The 20,743-nt window shown below is 35.3% G+C and overlaps 1 protein-coding gene and 1 long non-coding RNA gene across 2 annotated transcripts; both read left to right on the top strand.

The window, feature by feature from the left end:
* Positions 1-3,635: 3,635 nt before the first annotated feature.
* On the top strand, positions 3,636-14,075 carry LOC138312000 (hillarin-like). Its single transcript, XM_069253099.1, has 6 exons — positions 3,636-4,109; positions 4,297-4,494; positions 4,928-5,169; positions 5,917-7,063; positions 8,095-8,293; positions 9,738-14,075. The coding sequence occupies exons 1-6, from the start codon at positions 4,005-4,007 to the stop codon at positions 9,932-9,934; spliced, it is 2,088 nt and encodes a 695-aa protein (XP_069109200.1). The 5' UTR covers positions 3,636-4,004; the 3' UTR covers positions 9,935-14,075.
* Positions 14,076-17,598: 3,523 nt separating this feature from the next.
* On the top strand, positions 17,599-20,734 carry LOC138311999 (uncharacterized). Its single transcript, XR_011206822.1, has 2 exons — positions 17,599-17,880; positions 20,541-20,734. It is a non-coding gene; the product is annotated as an uncharacterized lncRNA (long non-coding RNA).
* Positions 20,735-20,743: the final 9 nt, after the last annotated feature.

Genomic DNA, 20,743 nt, shown 5'->3' with positions numbered 1-20,743 from the left:
GCCATTTACATGTCGTTTAGTTAACTCAGGTTATTTAGTTTTATAGTTAATATATATACATTGATGTACTTGAAACTTGATAAAGCATATACCGGTAAACAGCTGATAGCTGACAGAGATTTTTTTGCTCTCTTTCCCTCTCTTTCCCCTCTTTCTCCCTGATATGTTGCCAAAGTAGTATTAGTGAAGTTATGAAGCATGAAAGTCATCCTTTATGACAATATACGTTAGTTATATATGTTACACGGTCTGACAACCATTAATTTTTGTAGTTATAGATAGTATGGTGTTCTTAAACTTGCTAGATACATTTTTGTTAAACAGGAAATCCTTGATGTCATTCATATTAGTCATTAAAGGTCAAATACGTGTATGGTATTGCTTAAACATTATATGAGATTTTATATAATATAACCAGTAAGTTTTTTCTTGATATCTGAAGAATGCCTGTTTAGTTTTTAACAAAAATATCAATTTAATTTGACATTACAAGTCACCATAATGCTGAAACTTTTCTTTATATAAACTTGACAACATAAATACTTCCTCTTTGATTGAAGGTTCTGCACTGAAATGCATTATGTGTATTTAGAATAACTTGACCTGTACAAAATGTGAGAAAATAAATCAATGTGATAAATTATTACGACCAAATAAAAAAAACAATTATTTGTATTTGTTTTTCAGCCTTAGTTTGAGTCCTGTTTCCTTTGGATCGTTTTCCGATTTGCAGTTATACTGATGATATAACCATTGACTTATCAATCTTTAACACTCGAATCAACTCCTATCATCCAGAAGTTTTACCGCAGCAGTACTTTCAGTACTTTGATTTATTCTATAATTACAGAGGTCTATCTATATGTGTAATACCAAGTATTATACATCTAAGTTCAGTCAATTTAGTGAAAGTATAGACCTTATTTAAGCAATAAAAATGTTGTTTTTGTTTTGGATAATTTGTCATCAGTATTATAACATAAAATTTTGATTTAATTTTTGATGGAAGTATTTTGTTTAGATGTTAGAAGTTTTCATAGACATCTTGGAGTCATTTTTAATTCAAATGCTAAATGGTCTGATCATATGAATGAAATTTATAAATCAGTTATGAAAAAAAATAATATCTTAAGGAAAATCAAATATATGTTAAAGCGTGATGCTCTTTTAAGAATTTATAAGTCTTTTATTTTACCTGTTCTTGAATATGCATGTGAAGTTTGCTGATTAAGATAAATTAGAGCGGGCTCAGCGTGAAGCAGCTAAAATTATTACGGGGTTACCGTGTTAAACTAGAAATTAATCAATATATTTTGAAACAGATTTGGAACCTCTTTAGGACAGAAGAGCTAAAAGAAAGCTGCAATTACTATATAAGATAAACAATAATATGACTCCAAGTTATCTATCAACCTTATTACCCCATACAGTAGGCTATAACAATCCTTATACTTTAAGAAATAGTGAAAGTTTCCAGATTCCAAATTATTGACTATCTACTACAACAAAATCTTTCTTTCCCACTACTTTAAGAAGCTGATGTCAACTTAGATGTCAATGTTAAATCCCTACCTTTTTCTTCCTTTAAACTATAGACTTTCCCAACCTATTTCTACTAGTCTACCATGTTATTTTAATTATGGAGAACGAAAATTAAAATATTATACATACTAAATTAAGACATCAGTGTAGTTCTCTAAAAGATGACATTTTTCGTGTAAATTTGGCACCAAATTCTATTTGTATAAATTGTGGCTACATTTGTGAAAATGCTAACCATTTCGTTTTTGAATGTCAAAATTATGCTGCTGCCCGTACAAATATGCTCCAAGTTGATCTAAATATACCAGTAAATTAAAATTTATTGCTTAACGGAAATGAAAACTTGGCTTTGGAAGTAAACTGTCATGAGTTGAACTTGTGCAATCATTTATAAAGTCCAGCAGAAGGTTTTGAACATCTTGTTATTTTATACTCTGATAAATTCAATTATATTTATACCTAATGTATGTATGTCATCACCTGTAAATATTTCATGTTGATTGGAGAAGGCTTCTTAAGTTGAAATAACATGTGCCTACTCCATTTGTACTTTTATGACAATGAAATATGTTTAAAGTCAAAGTATTATAACAGGAAGAAATATTGAAAAACTGAAATTTGGGTAAATGTCTTTTTAGCCTATCACAAAATCAGGAAAATATGGAAAATCACACTAAAATCACACCTCATTTGTAATACATATAAATTGGAACCTTCAAAGTTGGTCAAATATACCAATTTCGTGACCTTTTGTATCCATGTTAACAATTCATATGTACATAATTCTTCAGCAAGTTATCAAAAAATGGAAAGCAAATAGTTCCAAACAGTCGATGTAACTTTGTTTATGTTGAATGAATATTGAAAATGTCTATTTTTGATAATGAAAAAGTAAATTCTAAAATAATTCATTACGTACTTATAAAAAGTGTATTTCATTCAATTTGACATAAGTACTGAGAAATGGACAAGTTTACATATCTGATTAACAATTTTTTCTGGATATGCTTTGTCCAATTGAAATACAAAAATGTCCATATTAATCTATAAAATACGGTGGCTGGGAGCGGACATTAAATAAATAAAATTATTGCGTGGGAACGAAATACTATTGCGTTCGAACGAAATATTATTGCGTGCGAACGAAATATTATTGCGTTCAAACGAAATGTTATTGCGTGCGAACGAAATATTATTGCGTTCGAACGAAATATTATTGCGTTCGAACGAAATAATTATTTCGTGGGAACGAAATAATTATTGCGTGGGAACGAAATATCAACGGTTTACCTTTGGCTATTTCAAATGTGGCAGTCTGCGATTTCATATCAATATTCTTTGTAATTGGTCATTTAAAGTGGTTTTGTGTAAACCTTCTTAATAATGTATATTTTATATAGCATATTTTGCTTTAAAACCATTAATTTAAAGTTTATTGCATATATTGTTTGGATTTGTATTGTATTTCAGTATTTGCCTTCAATGCTTTGCATTAAAATTGTAGAAAAAGTCATGGAAATTCATTGTTTTACTTTTTAAATTAGTTGACTAAGTATTGATACAAAATAATGTTTGTTGTAACACAATTTGCACACATTCAAATGGAAATATTGAAACATAATAACCCGATGTATTACAGTCATATATATATAGTAATATAAAGGCACATAAACTGCTTTTATTTACGGTAGCGTATTAGGACCAATATATGATTTTATTTATCATGTCCGTACAACTTATTATCTTTTACGTATAACTTAGTAATTTATTAGTATCTATTGTTACAGTATCGTGTACGTTTGTACGTACGTATGGACAAATTATTATCTTGTACGTTAGTACGTACATCGCTGTATCATGTGCGTACAGCTAGTATTTTAATTGTACGTACAAATTATTATCTTATACGTTTAACTTAATATCTGACAAGTTATTAAGTATCAGTAGTTACGTACAAATTATTATCTTGTACATTTGCACGTACAACGTAGTATCATGTACGTACAAATTAGTTCTTGCAATAATATTTCGTTCCCACGCAATAATATTTCGTTCGAACGCAATAATATTTCGTTCCCACGCAATAATATTTCGTTCCCACGCAATAATTTTATTTATTTCATGTCCGCTCCCAGCCACCGTAATAAAACGTTAGTCTATTTCAAGAAGTTAATTTGAACTTTAAGACAGAGATAACTTCCGTTGATAAATTTCTTGATTATATGCCGTCCCATCAATATAAATATAAGACCACGATGGAAATTTAATCCCATAAATAAAAAGACCACGTTATGATGGCGATATATGCTAAAAGCTATACAAATCTGATGTATTACAAAATAGATATCTCTAAAATATTGCTACGTCCACAAATGATCATAAAAGATGTAAGTAAGAAATCATATTAATCAAACATGTTTGCTTTATTTACGATTCAACGACTCCATACTCCGCTATTATAGATGGGCTGTTCTTCGACGAAAATTCCGGAACCAGAGAGTGAAGAAGAAGAAGAAAACGGTTCAGATTTTCTGCTGTTTCCTTCCGAAAATGCTGTTATTGATGAGGTAGTATAATGATAAAAAATGTATAAACATCAATGTTGGTTGCAGGCTTGTATATGACTAATCAATTTCAGATTTACTTTCATACTTCACTAGTATATGTAAACTTTCTTTTATTCTGTCTCATTTTAAAAACCTGTCTCTATTGTCATTCCATTACCAAAAGATGTATATATGTTTTGTATACTAGGTAAAAGTTGAAAAGACACTCACCTATCCAGATATTGTACCAGTCAATGACAATTGCAACATCAAATCGGGTACAGACGTGAAATGGTTCTCCAACTGGACGCCACAGATGAAAGATGACGTCGAAGATCTTGTCGAGTTCGACTCGGATATGCCAGAACCCCGTACACAACAGGATGTTGATAAGCATGCTCGACAGGTGTGTATGTTAGTGGCATTTATACAATAATGGTAACGTAAACAAATTGGAAAGTTTTTCCTTGTAATTCTATAAATCAGTCTGTTGATGTACGAGAGAAATCGAATGAGTGATAAAAATATTGACGAAAAAACGACGATTGACATGAAGATTTTTTTATAGAAAATGGCCTAAGCTCAAATAATTTGAACGAGGGCATAATGGGCAAAATATACTAGATAAATATATAAAAAGACTTATTTCTTCGCTAAATACATTTGTATTCTGAAAGTGTTCATTTTATGACTAAAGTACAAAAATGCATTGATAAATGTTAAAATAGAATAAAATTACCGAATGTTCTTTATGAAATGCACATATATTGTCTCAGTAATATTTGAAAATAGCTCAATATGTTATGTTATCTAGCAATATTTTGTTACCTTTTCTCTAGGCACCTGCAGCGTTAAACAACAGTTTTACTAACCTTATAACCTACCTGACCGGTGACCTTGATAACTCAGACAGGCCGGAGGTGTTTAAGGCCAGGGCTCTGATGGTTTGGCTCAGCATTCAAGATGTCGACTCAAAAGAAGTGAAACGGAAAGAAGGAAATACTGATACACCAGATGGTTATATTACATTATTAGCTCAGAAAAGAACGACATATTCCACTGTTTTCCTTGTACTTTGCCTGTAAGTTTAAAGCTGGTATATTTTAAACGTTACCTTTTGTAGAATATATTTAGTATCCCTCTAATATAGCTGTTTATGTTACTTTTATTTGTTATGTTGTATCCCGTAATGGACATTTGTTTTTTTTTAGAAATTAAAATAACGCCCTGTACAATCTACAGTTGGTTAGTTTGAAACCTTTTATTAAATGATAGCACATCAGGGTTCATTTAATACTAAATATGGTGGCATACTGATATTTTTGCCATCTTGTTATTTTACGTCGTGTTACAGTAACTCGACTTTGCTATGAAAAATATGTCCGCCGGTCGAGTTATAAAGCGACAGTTTGAGAAAACTATATTGGAATGTCAACTTCTACATGTATCTTGAAAATTCAATTTAGCTAATTACGTCTATGTTCAGGATTTCCAGTCACAGTAACATAACTAAATTTTCCAAGATGTTTATGTCGACAAGTTGTGATATAACTCAAATTTGTTGATAATAAATATTTCAACTAGATATGCTATTACTCGACTGGTCAACAGAATTATCTCGGCAAGTCAAGTAACGCAAAGACAAGAAAAATATCTTCTTTGTGGAAATATATTGAGGAAATCTCGATTCTATATTTTTTTTATACAATTGGAACCCGAGCACGCTTGTGTAACAGGATTTGAAATATTTCCATGTGATTACATTTTGAATAAAATACAATGGCATTGATGCTAACACTTTAATGAAATAGTGATATTACTTTCACAGGAATGCTAATATAAAATGCAAACAGATCGAAGGAGTCGGAAAATCAGGTGGATATCAGCCTGGGGATACAGACCTGGGAGGGTTAAGTACATGGAACGCAATCTTTGTGGAAGGATCATGGCACCTCGTTCATCCTTTCCTGATCTGTAGATGTATTGTCGGAGGACGAACAGGTGGATGGATCAAACTGGAAGCAGGAAGCAATACCGAAAGAAAACAAGAACTGAAAACAACTGTAGGAATGGTGAAAAATGCTTTTGAAGAATACTACTTTATGACAAATCCGAGTGAGTTCATCTATATGTGCCATCCATCAGATGAAAGATGGCAGTTACTCCAGAACACCGTGACACGACCGCAGTTTATTGACAAAGCTTACCTTTTGCCTCCGTTTTTCGGTCTTGGATTGCGCTTGAAAACAAAAGACGCTTGTGTATATGAAGCACAGGATGGGGAAGTTATGATCAAAATAGATGCTCCTGCGAAAAATGCAAACGCAATCAATATGTACTACGAGTTTCTGTTGAAGGAAGAAAGTAACGCCGAGAATAATAGTCTGCTCTCAATGGAAACCAGACCTAGGCTTGTCTCGCTGATCAGATGTGGTGAGCGATGGAAAATCCGCGTTCGTTTTCCTATTAAAGGGACATTCAAACTACGTATATTTGGAGCTCCAAACAATGTTCCACTACTTCTTCTTGGTGAGTTTAGACTTGATTGTCCATCGCCTCGAAAAGAATGCTTACCTTTGCCGATAGATCCGAAAGAAGTAGGGTTTGGTCCTGGACCATTTGCAGAACGTTCGGGACTGCTCTTTCCTTCTCACAGAGATGGACAGTATCCTGTGTATAAGGATAAGGAAATGAGGTTCACGTTTCATCTTGAAGAAGAAGCGGTGAGATTCATCCATGTGAGGAACGATCTTGTCACCTTAAAAATAGTAAATGGCAGGATTGAAAAGTTGTCTTTGGCATCATCAGTCCAGCATGAGATTCACGTGAAAAGGAGGGAATTATCGATCACGTGCAAAATTATTGAAGATGGAGAATATGTCCTGAGCATTGCAACAGCGACGGCAGAATCACCACACGAGTACAGGACCGTCTGTAACTACCTTCTGTCTTCAGATATAACGCCGCGAAGGGAGGTACGTACTGTCGGGACCAACCAATATATTGCCTTTTTAAAGCCGACAATGCAAATTAAAATATATTTGAAATTAACGAAAACAACGAATGTCAAACCTAACAATCCATTCATGTTAAATAGTAGGCTTTTACTATTTACACCATGTAGAATAATGCATTGACTTTATAAATTCTTAACAATGTATACATCAATTGACCGGCCTGACCTATATTTTTTATAAAAATTGGAAAAATTCGTTCCTAGCTCACATATTGTCACCGTGACATTATTACATACGTAATATTATACAATTATGGCCCTCTGTGGAGGGATACATCTAGAATTGTCTCCCTGGAATGAGATATTTTCTCGAGGGGAAGCCCGAGAGAAAATAACTCTTTCCAGGGAGAAAATTCTAGATGTATCCCGACACATTGGGACATAATTATTTTATTAAACCGAACAAAATTAAAGGAAAACAATCTCTGTTAAAAGAACCCATGAAGGTATTTCCCGACAACAACGTTGCTAAATTAGTTGGGCAACAAAAAATAAGCAACAGTGTTTCCATTGTTGGTTGACGTTGCAGATGACGTCAACTTCCGGTCACGTGCGGAGCTTCCAAGGGGTTATTTCCTTCGGGGGTTATTTCCCTGGGATTATTTCCCTCGGGGGTTATTTCCCTCGGGGGTTATTTCCCTCGGAGGTTATTTTCCTCGACTTCCAATTTCAGGGAAATATCTAATTTATTCAATGTCATGTGATCAAGTTTAATCCGGTGAGAACATTCTAAATGAAAGTGATGTGTAATCATACTTATTACATACCAAATAATATCATTAGTTACAGATTTTGTTAGTGACATAATACGAAAAAATATTGGGTCTAAAATAAACTTGTATCGGGCATTGCGAGGCGAAAATATGTAACGAATTTATCCCGTCGAATATTTACCGCCAGTGTTTTCAATTACAACATTGAATATATAATAGATATATTAAAAATTGCATTTATAAATAATGTAATGATTTAGTCTCCTTTCATCTTTAGAACACTCATTTAAGGATTGCCAGGAACAAACTTCGTGAGGTTTTATCGGCTGCTTATACAGACGAATCAAAACAAGACAAAGACGTAATAAAGGATATTGAAGAAGCAATAGAAAAGTGCAGAAAGCACGGAGCACAGGAAGATGATGAGGAAATAGAGTCTGCTAAAATTAGACTGGAATATCTTCGTACTAAACAGGGTAAGTTTGTTAAAAGGGGAAAATAGTCACTGATTCCTGGTAGAGAGTCGGGATTAACAGAATCGTTCACTCCCTTTGGGGTGAGACAGGAGAATCCCAACCCGAGGCAACTTCGCTAGCTAAGGGTATTAGTCCGATTATCTTTCTACTACCCTTGGCATATCTCACTTCAGAACGGGTGGTCCCGCTCTGCGCCCCCTGCTGGATCACCGCAGTTGCGCCCCTTCCATTACGTAGTAAGCAACCAATTAAAAAGCTCGTATCATTGTTGTTTGGTTGAAAAAATGGCAGCGCCCTATGAAACACGTGTGTTGTTTGCGACAGATTCAAAATACCAAAGATGAACATGTGTGCGAGTCATTTGTTTAATAGTAAGTTCGGACTCCAGTTTTTTTGTGTGTTTCATGCAGAAGTTCTGCAATGTCCAATTTTGTAACGAGATCGCAGTATATCTTTTAATTGTTTAATTTGTGAAACATAAACCACGCACGTACTTTCCAATCTGTTTGGAGAGCAACGTCTCCAAGACGTTCAAACATCTAATTGATTAAATAGATAGTAATATAACTTCGCTAGGAGATGATGTTGACAGGCATGACATGTCTGATGCCTCATTATACAAATGTAGGTCACTATACTATCGCTTCAGTTCAGTTTTTCAGACATATCAAAGCTGCGTTTTCATTGGTCGCCTGAACCTAGCCGCATCCAATCAGAATCTGAAAGCAAAAACACCTGTTCTGAAGTGAGATATGCCAAGGATATTAGAAAAAGAATCGGACTAATACCCTTGGCGAGCGAAGTTGAACCCGAGGATAAGATTCTAAAATTGTCAAAACGAGGCTTTACCGAGTGTTGGACGGCTTGATAATTTTATCTCTAGGTGATTCTCTTACCCTATGTGAGCACATGCAAAGATTTCGTGTAGCTTGTCTTTATCCAAGGGTTAGATAGAAAAATCTCACACCGGCAAAATTGCGGTTACAAACAACTGTACAAGGCAAAGCACGTGTGCAACGCCATGCATACAATTATCCCATCCACCCGACCGAGCACGTATAACCCCGCCTCCCTATACGTGTTCATGTAGCCATGATAAATACATGAATTGAGGACTTCATACATGACGTAAGTTACTGAATTATGGCGGGTACGAAATGTACATATGTATAAGGCGAATTAATTCAGACATAGGAAGAGTCAAACAGCAATGTATATTCGATACACCGTTCCTTCAGGAAAACGATGACACTTCACCTCTACCAGTTTCTGTTAGTCATAGCTCTGATATAGGCTTCTGCTCCTGTTTAGCATAAAAGGGAGTGTGACGACGCTGGCTCGAGTAAAACATTAATGCTTTAATTGTTTTTAAGGCATCTATTTTCCTCCATTTAATTTGATCAAACATTTTGTTGTGGCTTGTTGTTTTGTTTTTATGTGACAGAAATACGAGAAGCTAAACTACGACAGAACTGGTATGTAACAGAGAAGACTGTCCGACGACTAAAACAATCTCGATTTGCCCACATATTCCGGAAAAACATCCAGGAGTTGTCCAAGGAACGAGACATATTAGCTGTGGAACGTGAACAAACTTTAGACAGGAGAGAACGACGCCGAAACTTCAACAATTATCATTAGTCGTTTACGACGGTACCGCAACTCACAATAGTGCTTAGACAGGAAAACCATGATACTTCACCTACATCAATTTCTCTTAATCATGGGTCTTTTTAGCAACCACTGTCAGTATAATGTGATTGGGCGAGGTGTGCTGTTTGATGTTTTTAGTGGAATGCTTCGGCGGGATAGCACTATAAAAAAGGCAAGAGTGCCACTATCACAACGAGAAACAACACGGACATACCGCAGCCTTCATAAAGATACAAGCGAGATTCATGGGATGTCGTCCCTTTATGACCTTAACTGTTACTTGGGCGTTAATTCCTTCCAACTTAAATAGGCTTAATAAGACTGGGTCCTCTTTAATGTTTATAAGTTATTGTAATACGATAAGTAGGTCGACATTGGAACTTCAATAATAATAATCGCTGAACCAAGTCATGGTACATAGATGGAAACGACTTTTGTCAAATTTATTTTATTGCTCACTACATTGGACATTGGACATGAGATCTCTTTCGATTCTTTGGAAACAACTTGGTTGGATACATCCCAGATTGACAGACCACTCAGGAAATGCCGTCGCATAGACTTTGGAAAATTCTACTTAGTCATTTTGCAAACAACGAGACGTGACCTCTTATATTTATGTATTATCGTATGAATGTGGCGATTAATGGATATGAGGATTTCAGCTGCATAATGAAATAACCAGGTATCGTGGCCCTTCGAGTGAGTTTTGGTATCAATACACAAAAGTTTGGCACCATCGATTATAGTCACCTCGATGATGGATGACTGTTCCGTTGTGTAACCTCTGCGCACGTTAGATACGGTTTCAACGAGAACGGGCCTGGTATCCTGCTAAGTGTCCGGGGTCATATTATGGTTAGTGACTGGAGTGGCGGTAGTCGGGAGATGGCATCGCTATACTTTCTCTCAGAGTGCCATGTCGAACCCACTTACGCTTCTTGATGAGGTGCGTGCAGTGCTACGATTCACAGATTTAGACATTTCAGGTGCGGATTTCGATAGGAAAGCGTCTGATAAATGATTCTTGAAATTCTTAAATAATTTTGTTACATCACAGTTCAATGTTTTCTTAAGTCGTGATGATGGTGGTGATAGAGCTGGCACGATGATTCGTTTAGTTCTTTGGACAGAATATTAATCCACATTCATTTGTATTTGAAAAAAAAATACTTTAAGAGAACGTGTCAAGAGATCGAGGTGTGCCGGACCGAATGTAAACGATATTACATACGCTAGTTTTTGTTGATGTGCTGTTTGGATATCGTGCCTAGTCGTTGTGTGAATGGGTGACCGTTCGTGTTGTGTATCCTTCAATGCATGTTACATTCAGACAACGCCATTAAGAATCCTGATTTAAACTCCATTAGCAGAACACGAGAACACCTGAACCGTTTATTTCAGAAGAGGATGTCAGGTGTCAAAATAAATCATTGGGTCACATACATTGTCCTGAAGTAGTGATAGTCAAATAGAAAATTCCATAACTACGTTGCTATACGCTTCAACAGTGGAATTTTATTAAGGTGTATAACGTGTTTTATATTAGCTTAAAACAACGACATAATATCCTACAATATCGTTTTCACTTCATTTATGTATTTATTCAATAGATTTTGATGCCAGCCTATCAATAACTCACGGATAACCAGTCAAGCAAACCGTTCGGGTAACGCACGTAACTCTGCATTTGGTATTGTGTGTGCTACGACATTTGCAACGATAATTAGTTAAGTGCTTTTGCAAGCAGGAGGCGTCGCATATCCTGACGATCTGTAGCCATCCTTTGAAAAGATAGGTACTATCGATAAATTTAAAAATGTAATTTAACAACTGTGATTGAGAAATATAAATTATATTTACTATGTTCCTTGACCGAGAATGGAATTTAGAGAACACGGAATGGTTTGGTATATAAGGCTTGATAAATGCGTCTTTGGATAAAATTTAGAATGGAGAGAGTACGAGTTTCATAGCGATTATGGTATTAGAGAAAATGCGACTTTTCTCTAGAACATACCTGAAGCCCAAAGCCATTGACCCCGATTCGGGACCCCTGACCTGTGACGTCACGAGGACAACGGGACCTATTCTACTCACATAAGATAGAGAGGCGATTTTTGGTGTCTGCCATCTAATATAAACTATCTGTTTGTAAATATCGATTTTGAAGACACAAATACCTGTGTTCATGTCCGATACCTATTTAATATTATCCTTAATCACAGATATGAGTTTGAAAAACGCTTGAAAACAGGGATTTATACCATGCATACATGTATATTGATGTACCTGTCTTATGTAAATGAGCATCTCTACGCAATTTTTTTTTATAAAACCTGCCCATACGATTAAGTTATGATTCCAAACAGAATTTTTTGCATATTCTACTAATTGCGTTATATCTGAAATGGATCTATTTGTTTTTTGACGAAATACATTCAACTTACATATAATACAGTACACTCGACGACTTGATGCTCGATGTCAGAATTTTGATATATCTGATAGTTGCTAGATTTCGGATATCCATTTTTTTTACTCCCCTCCTAATTTATGTCTATGATATCTACGTGTATTGAACTATGAAATACATTTAAAACATTTTCTTTTCGTTATGTTGGTTCTTGAAATCAGAAACATATATACATATATATTTCTGTTGAAATCCATAGGCCTAGAGAGAATTTTTATTTATACAGAAACATATTCAAATGAATAATTATATAACCATCATTTTTCTAATTCGTCTCTTTTTAGATCACATTATGAAAATGGAATATTCCCGAGGTTTGATAATTTAGAAAGTTGTTAAAACAGAGATAAGATCTCTAGTTAAATGTACCAGAAACATAAATAACGTATACATGTTTCCGCTAATCTACATATGTATTTAGCCTAATTTCAGTTGTAATATTTCCTATTATATATATAATTAAATCGTCAACATAACTGTATACTGTATATATATTTGTAAAATTCTCGTAACCCCATTTCAGGAATACATATATGTCCCCCTTTGTGCTATAACCCCACCACTACCAAACACCTCACTGCCGTTGTCCTCGTGATGTCACATCCGGTTATTCCCCAAATCAGCGTGAGCGGCCGATTCCCTGATTAGCAGTCGATATACAGGTAAAAATCGAGCACTTCGGAGGGCTGTATCTCGGTACTGAAGCGGCCGATTTTGATGCGGTTTTCAACATTCTTGTCAGGAGATCAAACAGAATAACATATCTAAATATTATTTTCCGTTCCGTGTACACTTTAAGTACAACATAATAATGTGTATAAGTTATTGTAATAGGTTTAAAAAGGTTTATCTAATATAAACAACCTACATGTACGTATACTCCTGTCGCAGCGGGAATGCTTAAACAATAACTGGCTTTGTCGATGACTGAACAACTATTGATTATACGTGTATTAAAATGATTTATGGTGTCAGATGCATTTTGAAGTACTCTTGAACTTAAAAAATTGAAACCTCATGAAATACAACCAATACGACATGAGAAGTTAAACGCGCCAAGTTCTGTGGTGATATAAATAAGTAATCGTAAGATGAAAGGATAAACTAAGATGATTCAAAATACACAATATCCATTAAAATAAAACTATTGATCTCCCTTTATTACTTAACATTTTTAGCTCACCTGGTCCGAAGGACCAAGGTGAGCTTATGCCATACCGTGGCGTCCGGCGTCCGTCGTCCGTCCGTCCGTCCGTCCGTCAACAATCGACTTCTTCTCCATAACCGCTGGTCGGATTTCAACAAAATTTGACTGGTAGCATCCTTATGGGCTACTAACTGAAAATTGTACAAATGATGGGGCTGACCCCCCCAGGGGCCTGAGGGGCAGGGCCAAAAGGGGTCAATTTGGCTATTTTCATATAAACGACTTCTTCTCTGAAACTAAGCATGGGATATATAGCACCCAAAATGCAATGGTAGCATCCTTATAGGGTGATGATTCAAAATTGTACAAATGATGGGGCTGACCCCCTGGGGGCCTGAGGGGCGGGGTCAAAAGGGGTCAATTTGGCTATTTCCATATAAACGACTTCTTCTCTGAAACTAAGCATGGAATAGCATCCATAATGCAATGGTAGCATCCTTATAGGGTGGGGATTCAAAATTGTACAAATGATGGGGCTGACCCCCTGGGGGCCTGAGGGGCGGGGTCAAAAGGGGTCAATTTGGCTATTTCCATATAAACGACTTCTTCTCTGAAACTAAGCATGGGATAGCACCCATAATGCAATGGTAGCATCCTTATAGGGTGAGGATTCAAAATTGTACAAATGATAGGGCTGACCCCCCGGGGGTCTGAGGGGTGGGTCAAAAGTGGTCAATATGACTATTTCTGTATAAACAACTTCTTCTCTGTAACTAAACATGGGATTACGCTCATAATGCAATGGTAGCATCCTTATAAGGTGGGGATTCAAAATTGTGCAAATGATGGGACTGACCCCCTGGGGGCCTGAGGGACAGGGTCAAAAGGGGTGAATATGGCTATTTCCATTTAAACGACTTCTTCTCTGAAACTAAGCATGGAATAGCATCCATAAAGCAATTGTAGCATCCTTATAGGATGGGGATTCAAAATTGTACAAATGATGGGGCTTACCCCCTGGGGGCCTGAGGGGCGGGGTCAAAAGGGGTCAATTTGGCTATTTCCATATAAACGATTTCTTCTCTGAAACTAAGCATGGAATAGCATCCATAATGCAATTGTAGCATCCTTATAGGGTGGGGATTCAAAATTGTACAAATGATGGGGCTGACCCCCTGGGGGCCTGAGGGGCGGGGTCAAAAGGGGTCAATTTGGCTATTTCCATATAAACGACTTCTTCTCTGCAACTCAGCATGGAAGAGCACTCATAATGCAATAGTAACATCCTTATAGGATGGGGATTTAAAATTAAACGGTATGGCGAAATATAGGGCTGACTCCCTGGGGCCTTAGACCCGGGGCCAAAAAGGTCAATTAGGCTACTATTTTCATATAAATTACTTCCTCTCTGAACCTTTGTATTGGATAGCATATTTGTATGGTATCTATAGCATCATTATATGGTTGTGTTTCAAAATTAAACAAATTTCGGAGTCAATTTTACTAAAAAAAATCTAATTGTAAGAGTCTTTGCGATAATTACAAAAAACAAAACAAAACCAGGTGAGCGATACAGGCCCTCTGGGCCTCTTGTTTTCAAATGAAATAAATATACAATAATATGAAGTGTTCCTTGATTCTAATTGTCCTGTCTGTATCAAATTATGATTTATTTAGATTTTTTTTAAATTGTTAAATTGAAACAAGTGAGTGTGCATGTATGTATGACGAGCAGTTATAGTTATATTATTATATAAGGGTCAAAGAAGTAATATCAACAAGATTTTCCAGATGACACGGCATGGGACAAGGAAGTAATTCCAACCGCGTGGACAAAAAAAATTGTCAAAAATTTTCGAGGTATATTATTACATATATTTCTTGAAATCATTGATTTTTGAGTTTCTTTCAATCGTATAGCTGTTAAAGGAAACACTTACCTGTATGCTTTATTTACTAGTATATTAAAGATGTTTCACCGCCGACAGAGCATAAATGACTCTCATCATTTGAACAGTAATTAGTGTTTAATTACCTCAAAAAAATAATATGAAATAATTACGCTCGCAAACACAAACACATGACTGCAGATAACTCTGTAAGGTGCAAATGTAGGTGACATAAAAACAATTAATGTACTACATTATAATCACTTCATTGCAAACGAATGTGAATCACTTTCCAATTTTTGGTTGCGTTCTCCATGGATTCGATACAGTAGTAGGCTGTAGAAAGTGCAACCTCTATCGTTTGCAATGGAAGTGATTATAATGTAGTACATTAATTGTTTTTATGTATCTACATTTGCACCTAACAGAGTTATCTGCAGTCATGTGTTTGTGTTTGCGAGCGTAACGTCATAACTTTAGGAGAAAACGACGTGAATTGCGCTCACAAAATAATGACATCACAATGGATACCTACAGGTAAGGCAGCTAACTTGCTGCAATATGCAAAGACGGAATTGCGAATAGAAGATTATAAACTTGAAAAATGAAATGTGACCCCCTGTTTGTCTTTCTTTCTCTGTCTGTGATGAATTGCAGATACATTTCCACTTTGTTTCCACCATCCATGCTCTTACGTTTATATATGAAAATATTCATAATGCTATTTCATATTGTACATTCATATTTATGTAAACATTTGTTTGTGAGGAAAAGACTTTCTAAACTGTGTCTAATCCTCTTTGTTATTTTTTTTAACAATAAATATGCTATCTTCCTTATTTCTGGAGTTGCTATATTTTAACAATCCTCAATACTTCAGGGCATTATCGCTGTCGTTATATCCACCTCTGGAATGTGTCATTGCAAAACTGAAGGCAGTTTAGGAGACAAAATACTTGTCAATCGCAGGCCTGCAGAAACGTCCTTTGAAGTCTCTGCAGGCCCAAATTCAAAGCCACAGCCAACCACAGTGTACCGTTTTTTTTTTTTATCCTTTTGATATACATCAAAGGACCAAACAACCTGTAATGATCTGTTGTCGCACACATTGCATTCCGTTTTGCTATGAGATATTCTAGGAGTGGGATGTAATGATAGTGATATTAACCCCTAGAATTATTTATTTTAACCCCACATATATTTTCATATGTTCTGCTTCGACTGTGCTGAATATTAAAAGCAGTATTTGTCACTTCAATTACATTATGTAATTGCAGACCTAGGTCATTATTTGAATTTTAAACATTTAATTAGAATGTGTATGTTCACACAAAGATAGAATTTAAAGTTAATCAGTAGTCGGTGATGCAACCTGTAATGAAATATGTGTACTATGTATAAAGTTATACAACAAATCTGTAACGTTAAAATTAGATTTGACTTGAGTGGTTTTAAATGACCCCAGATTGAACACTTTATACGATAAGGTTGTACCAACAAGGAGGTCTGCATTAACTAAGTAACAGTATTTTATTTGCATTAAAATGATTACTAACATATCTATCTTTATCCTGGTCCATTTTCTGCTACTATACGGCTTGTTTGTTATGATATAAATGAATGGCTCGTAATGATTTGTCTATATTACTGTATAAGCACCACGAAAACCAACATTTAAACAAAGTATTCACTCACGTTCAAAATCGATAACCAAATAATGTAATTGCTATTTGAATGATGCATCGCTATAGGTTCTTATATTCTTGTAGGATGGTGGAATGTTTACATGTATGTTTTATCAAAAATATTTTTTATCCAAAATTATCCCGAGCTTGAGATGAAATTCACCTGGAAAAGACGGAAACTTCACTCGAAGAAAACTTCTCATCAATTTCTTGTCAAATTGAGAGAAATTACGCTCGGGAGACTCGTCAAATGTATTCAAATAAATTCAGGTCAGTGTGATGAGGTCACCTTGTGAAGTAGTCTGCATTGGATTGACATTTTTGCTGTTTCAAATATAAATGACCTGAAAATTTCCATACGAGTTTGGTGTGTATTGATATACATATTCTATATTTTTGGTATTGATGTTTTTGTTTGTAAAAAAATGGCCGATTTAACAAAGGAATGAATCGTGTTATAAAAGACTTTCGAAATAACTTCCTCTTTCGGTATAGGTAGATACGCATTTATTTATGCGAACACTTTTAAATCTACGAAACACATTTCCTGTTACATTATATAGGTAGATCAATGCAAGTTGTTTTGAACAACAGCATGGCACTGTTTTTTAATTCTCGGAACTTGGAAGCTTGACTTACCTGGAATCCCTAAATCATCCATGTTAAAGGCAGGTAAAGGTAAGCCTTCTTGTCTGGATGATTCTGTTCTATGTTGTGTATAACTGATTGAATAGAAGGTAAGTTTAGCATTTTTACTCCTTTGCAGGGAAACGTTTTAACTGTGATTTTCTACTGCCATAAGGTGTGTAGTTTTAGCAAACAGAAATTATAAATTTCACTGGTCATGTAACACTATTACAACTTAGCCATACTTTACAACCTATGGATATTATTCAGAGGTATCGACCTACGATGTGAATGCGTTGTTCATGTGAAGATAAGATTGAACTGGAAGACTGCTTGAAGCAACTGAACAGGTCTTCTTTTGAAATTTGTAACACTAAACTCTTGTAAATGTGGTCAAAATAATTTATTACACCCAATAAAACAAAGTCTACACATAATTATGTATCTCGTCTTTTTGGACTTTTAGATTACGTTAAATTCTAGTTCATTGAAGCAAAATCATATACAAATATTTACAGTAAACCAACATAATTTCGAATGATACTGATTTTCGCGTTTTTATGTCAAACGGCATTTTCACGGCGATTTAGTTTTGCAACTTATATTCTAAGAGTTATATCATGATAAACCCAGACCATTTTCACGGAGATTCATTTTCACAGTTCCTAAATTACAGCGAAATTCAATCGCACGCAAAAAGAAAAGGCATCGTAATTAACTGTCTAGAAACGTCATGTTATTTATGGGATTGTAGAATTTCATTTCGTGTACTTACCCATATTTCGATATCCTTTAAATATTCTGTTCATCAGATATAACAAAATAAATGATTTTGAAATACCTTGAACAGGTCTCTTGCTAGGAATGAAGTTATTTAATAAATGATAAAAGAAAACAAGTTCATCTACGACCTGAAAGATATCAACCTGAAAGAGATCAATCAGTAGGATAATTGAGATCAAAATTGAATGTTCCTGTATATTTAAATCATACAGCAACTTCTTTCATTTTAACTCTTGCATTTTGAATTGGATAAGTATATTTACAACTATCGTTATGATTACCCGTTAAACCATTAGACGTTAAACCTTAAAGCTATAGGGGGTATATCGTGACTCTATCTATAGCTCGCGATCGGCGTTTGATTAGGTTTATTAGTCTTACGCCCAACTGAAAGCTAGAGTAATATAAGGACATTCTACCCTTTCTGTAAAGTGTGCGTATGCGTATGTGAATGGTTTTTTTTTTTTTTTTTTTTTTTTTTTTTTTTGGGGGGGGGGGGGGCGTGATATATCAATGTTGTGTCTAATAGTGGAACTTTTGCCCTTTTTATAGTGCTATCTCACTGAAGCTAAGACATCAAATCCAAATTATGTACACTGAACTCACTAGACAGAGAAAAAATAAGTTCCTATAGTATATTTTTACTTAAATGTTTATAGGCACTTTCATTTAGTTAAGAAATGATACAAGTCAAAAGGGGGATTACAGTTCCAAACTTTCAGCAATAAATAAGCGAGACCCAATAGGTTGGGGATTACCAATTTTTTACTTTCTCTACTATTACATACACTGCAGTATATTTTCATGTTATGTCATTGGCTTTCAAGAATTGCTCTCCTACTTTCATCATACAAACATTTTGCTGTTCTAGTTTTAATGGTTTGATTGTATAGTAGATATAGCGAAGCGAACTCTTATGATAGTGGTGTCTCGGTAACGTTATTCTATGTAAATCATCACATATATGTAGAGTTGGAAAACTTTCTCGTAAACCGAAGGAATTCAAAACAAGATCCAGTGTTGCGCAAGACAGTATCCAAAGTCACACTCTCGCATGATTTAAAAATCACACTCTCATGTAATTACAAAAAAAGTTATACATTGAAAATTTCATAATGAAAACATTAGTGAAAGATAAACCTTCAAATTTATTCTAACCTGAATCTAACATTTAATTTGGTCCTGAATCTTAACTTAAAAGCCGTTTTACCAATCTCTTCCAGGGTGCATTGCGGTCCCCGCAATTTCATCTCTGTCAACGGCTCACGAACTGGCCGTCTGTTGACCTCGGGTCACAGAATACTAACATCCTGAACTCATCGGGTATTATCTCGAGAATAATCTATGTAATATTTGTTCCCCGAGGAGTTCCGGATGAGAATACTACGTCATGGCGATTACGACCCCTGCATATATGACGTCACAGTAATTGTTTTGAAACGGCGGACGCCGTATGAAATCCAGCGTATCCGCAAAAGGATCCATTATTGTTTGGTTTGATATTGAATGATTAAATTAAATTATGTGAGAACTGACAGTCGTTTATAGAAAAAGGATGTGGGGACCGCAATGAGCCCTGGGAGAGATTGTCGTCTGGCAACGGAGAATGACGTTGAGATGTATTTCGTAGCCACAGACACGTATTTTTGCAGAAAGATATCAGAAAGTAGAAGTATCCTGTGTTCAATATTTTTTCTTGATATAAACTCAATGCCAGTTATTCAGCAAAGCTTTGATTCTAATAATTAATAATTCTATAAATGATTTCTAGCAGTACAGTTAGTCAGAGCGCACAATAATCAATAAGACCAAAACACGTGTCAACATCGATAAGACTGATGTGTCAGAGGAGATTACTCTTTCGCCGTTAGAAATCCTTTCTTTACCTGGCATATTTATATTCAGTAACACTTAAAAAACAACAAACTGATTATTTATTTTCTTTGTATCGTTTATTTCTAAATCTTGACTCCATTCTCATGTACAGATGGGTTGCGTTTCATCAAAAAGTGATGATGTAAAAAAGCAAGATTTGAGTACCATACCAACACCACCGAAGCCGTCACCGGAACCGGATCCGGAACCACAACCTGATCCAGAACCAGAAGAAGAATCAGACGATGATGTCGAAAACAGTTCAGATTTTTTGTTCCCGTCCGAAAACGCGGGAAAGGATGAGGTTAGATTGTT

Source organism: Argopecten irradians, unplaced genomic scaffold, assembly GCF_041381155.1.
Source record: "Argopecten irradians isolate NY unplaced genomic scaffold, Ai_NY scaffold_0182, whole genome shotgun sequence".
NCBI classification, from domain to species: Eukaryota; Metazoa; Mollusca; class Bivalvia; order Pectinida; family Pectinidae; genus Argopecten; species Argopecten irradians.
Note: the sequence above shows the minus strand (reverse complement) of the source record. Positions and strands in the feature narration are given on the sequence as shown.

Bases quoted from the DNA above. Each gene is read 5' to 3' on its own strand.
- LOC138312000 (XM_069253099.1), top strand. From the start codon at position 4,005: ATGGGCTGTTCTTCGACGAAAATTCCGGAACCAGAGAGTGAAGAAGAA. The intron at 4,495-4,927 runs GTGTGTATGTTA...CCTTTTCTCTAG, and splicing joins TTGATAAGCATGCTCGACAG to GCACCTGCAGCGTTAAACAA. The intron at 7,064-8,094 runs GTACGTACTGTC...TTTCATCTTTAG, and splicing joins ATATAACGCCGCGAAGGGAG to AACACTCATTTAAGGATTGC.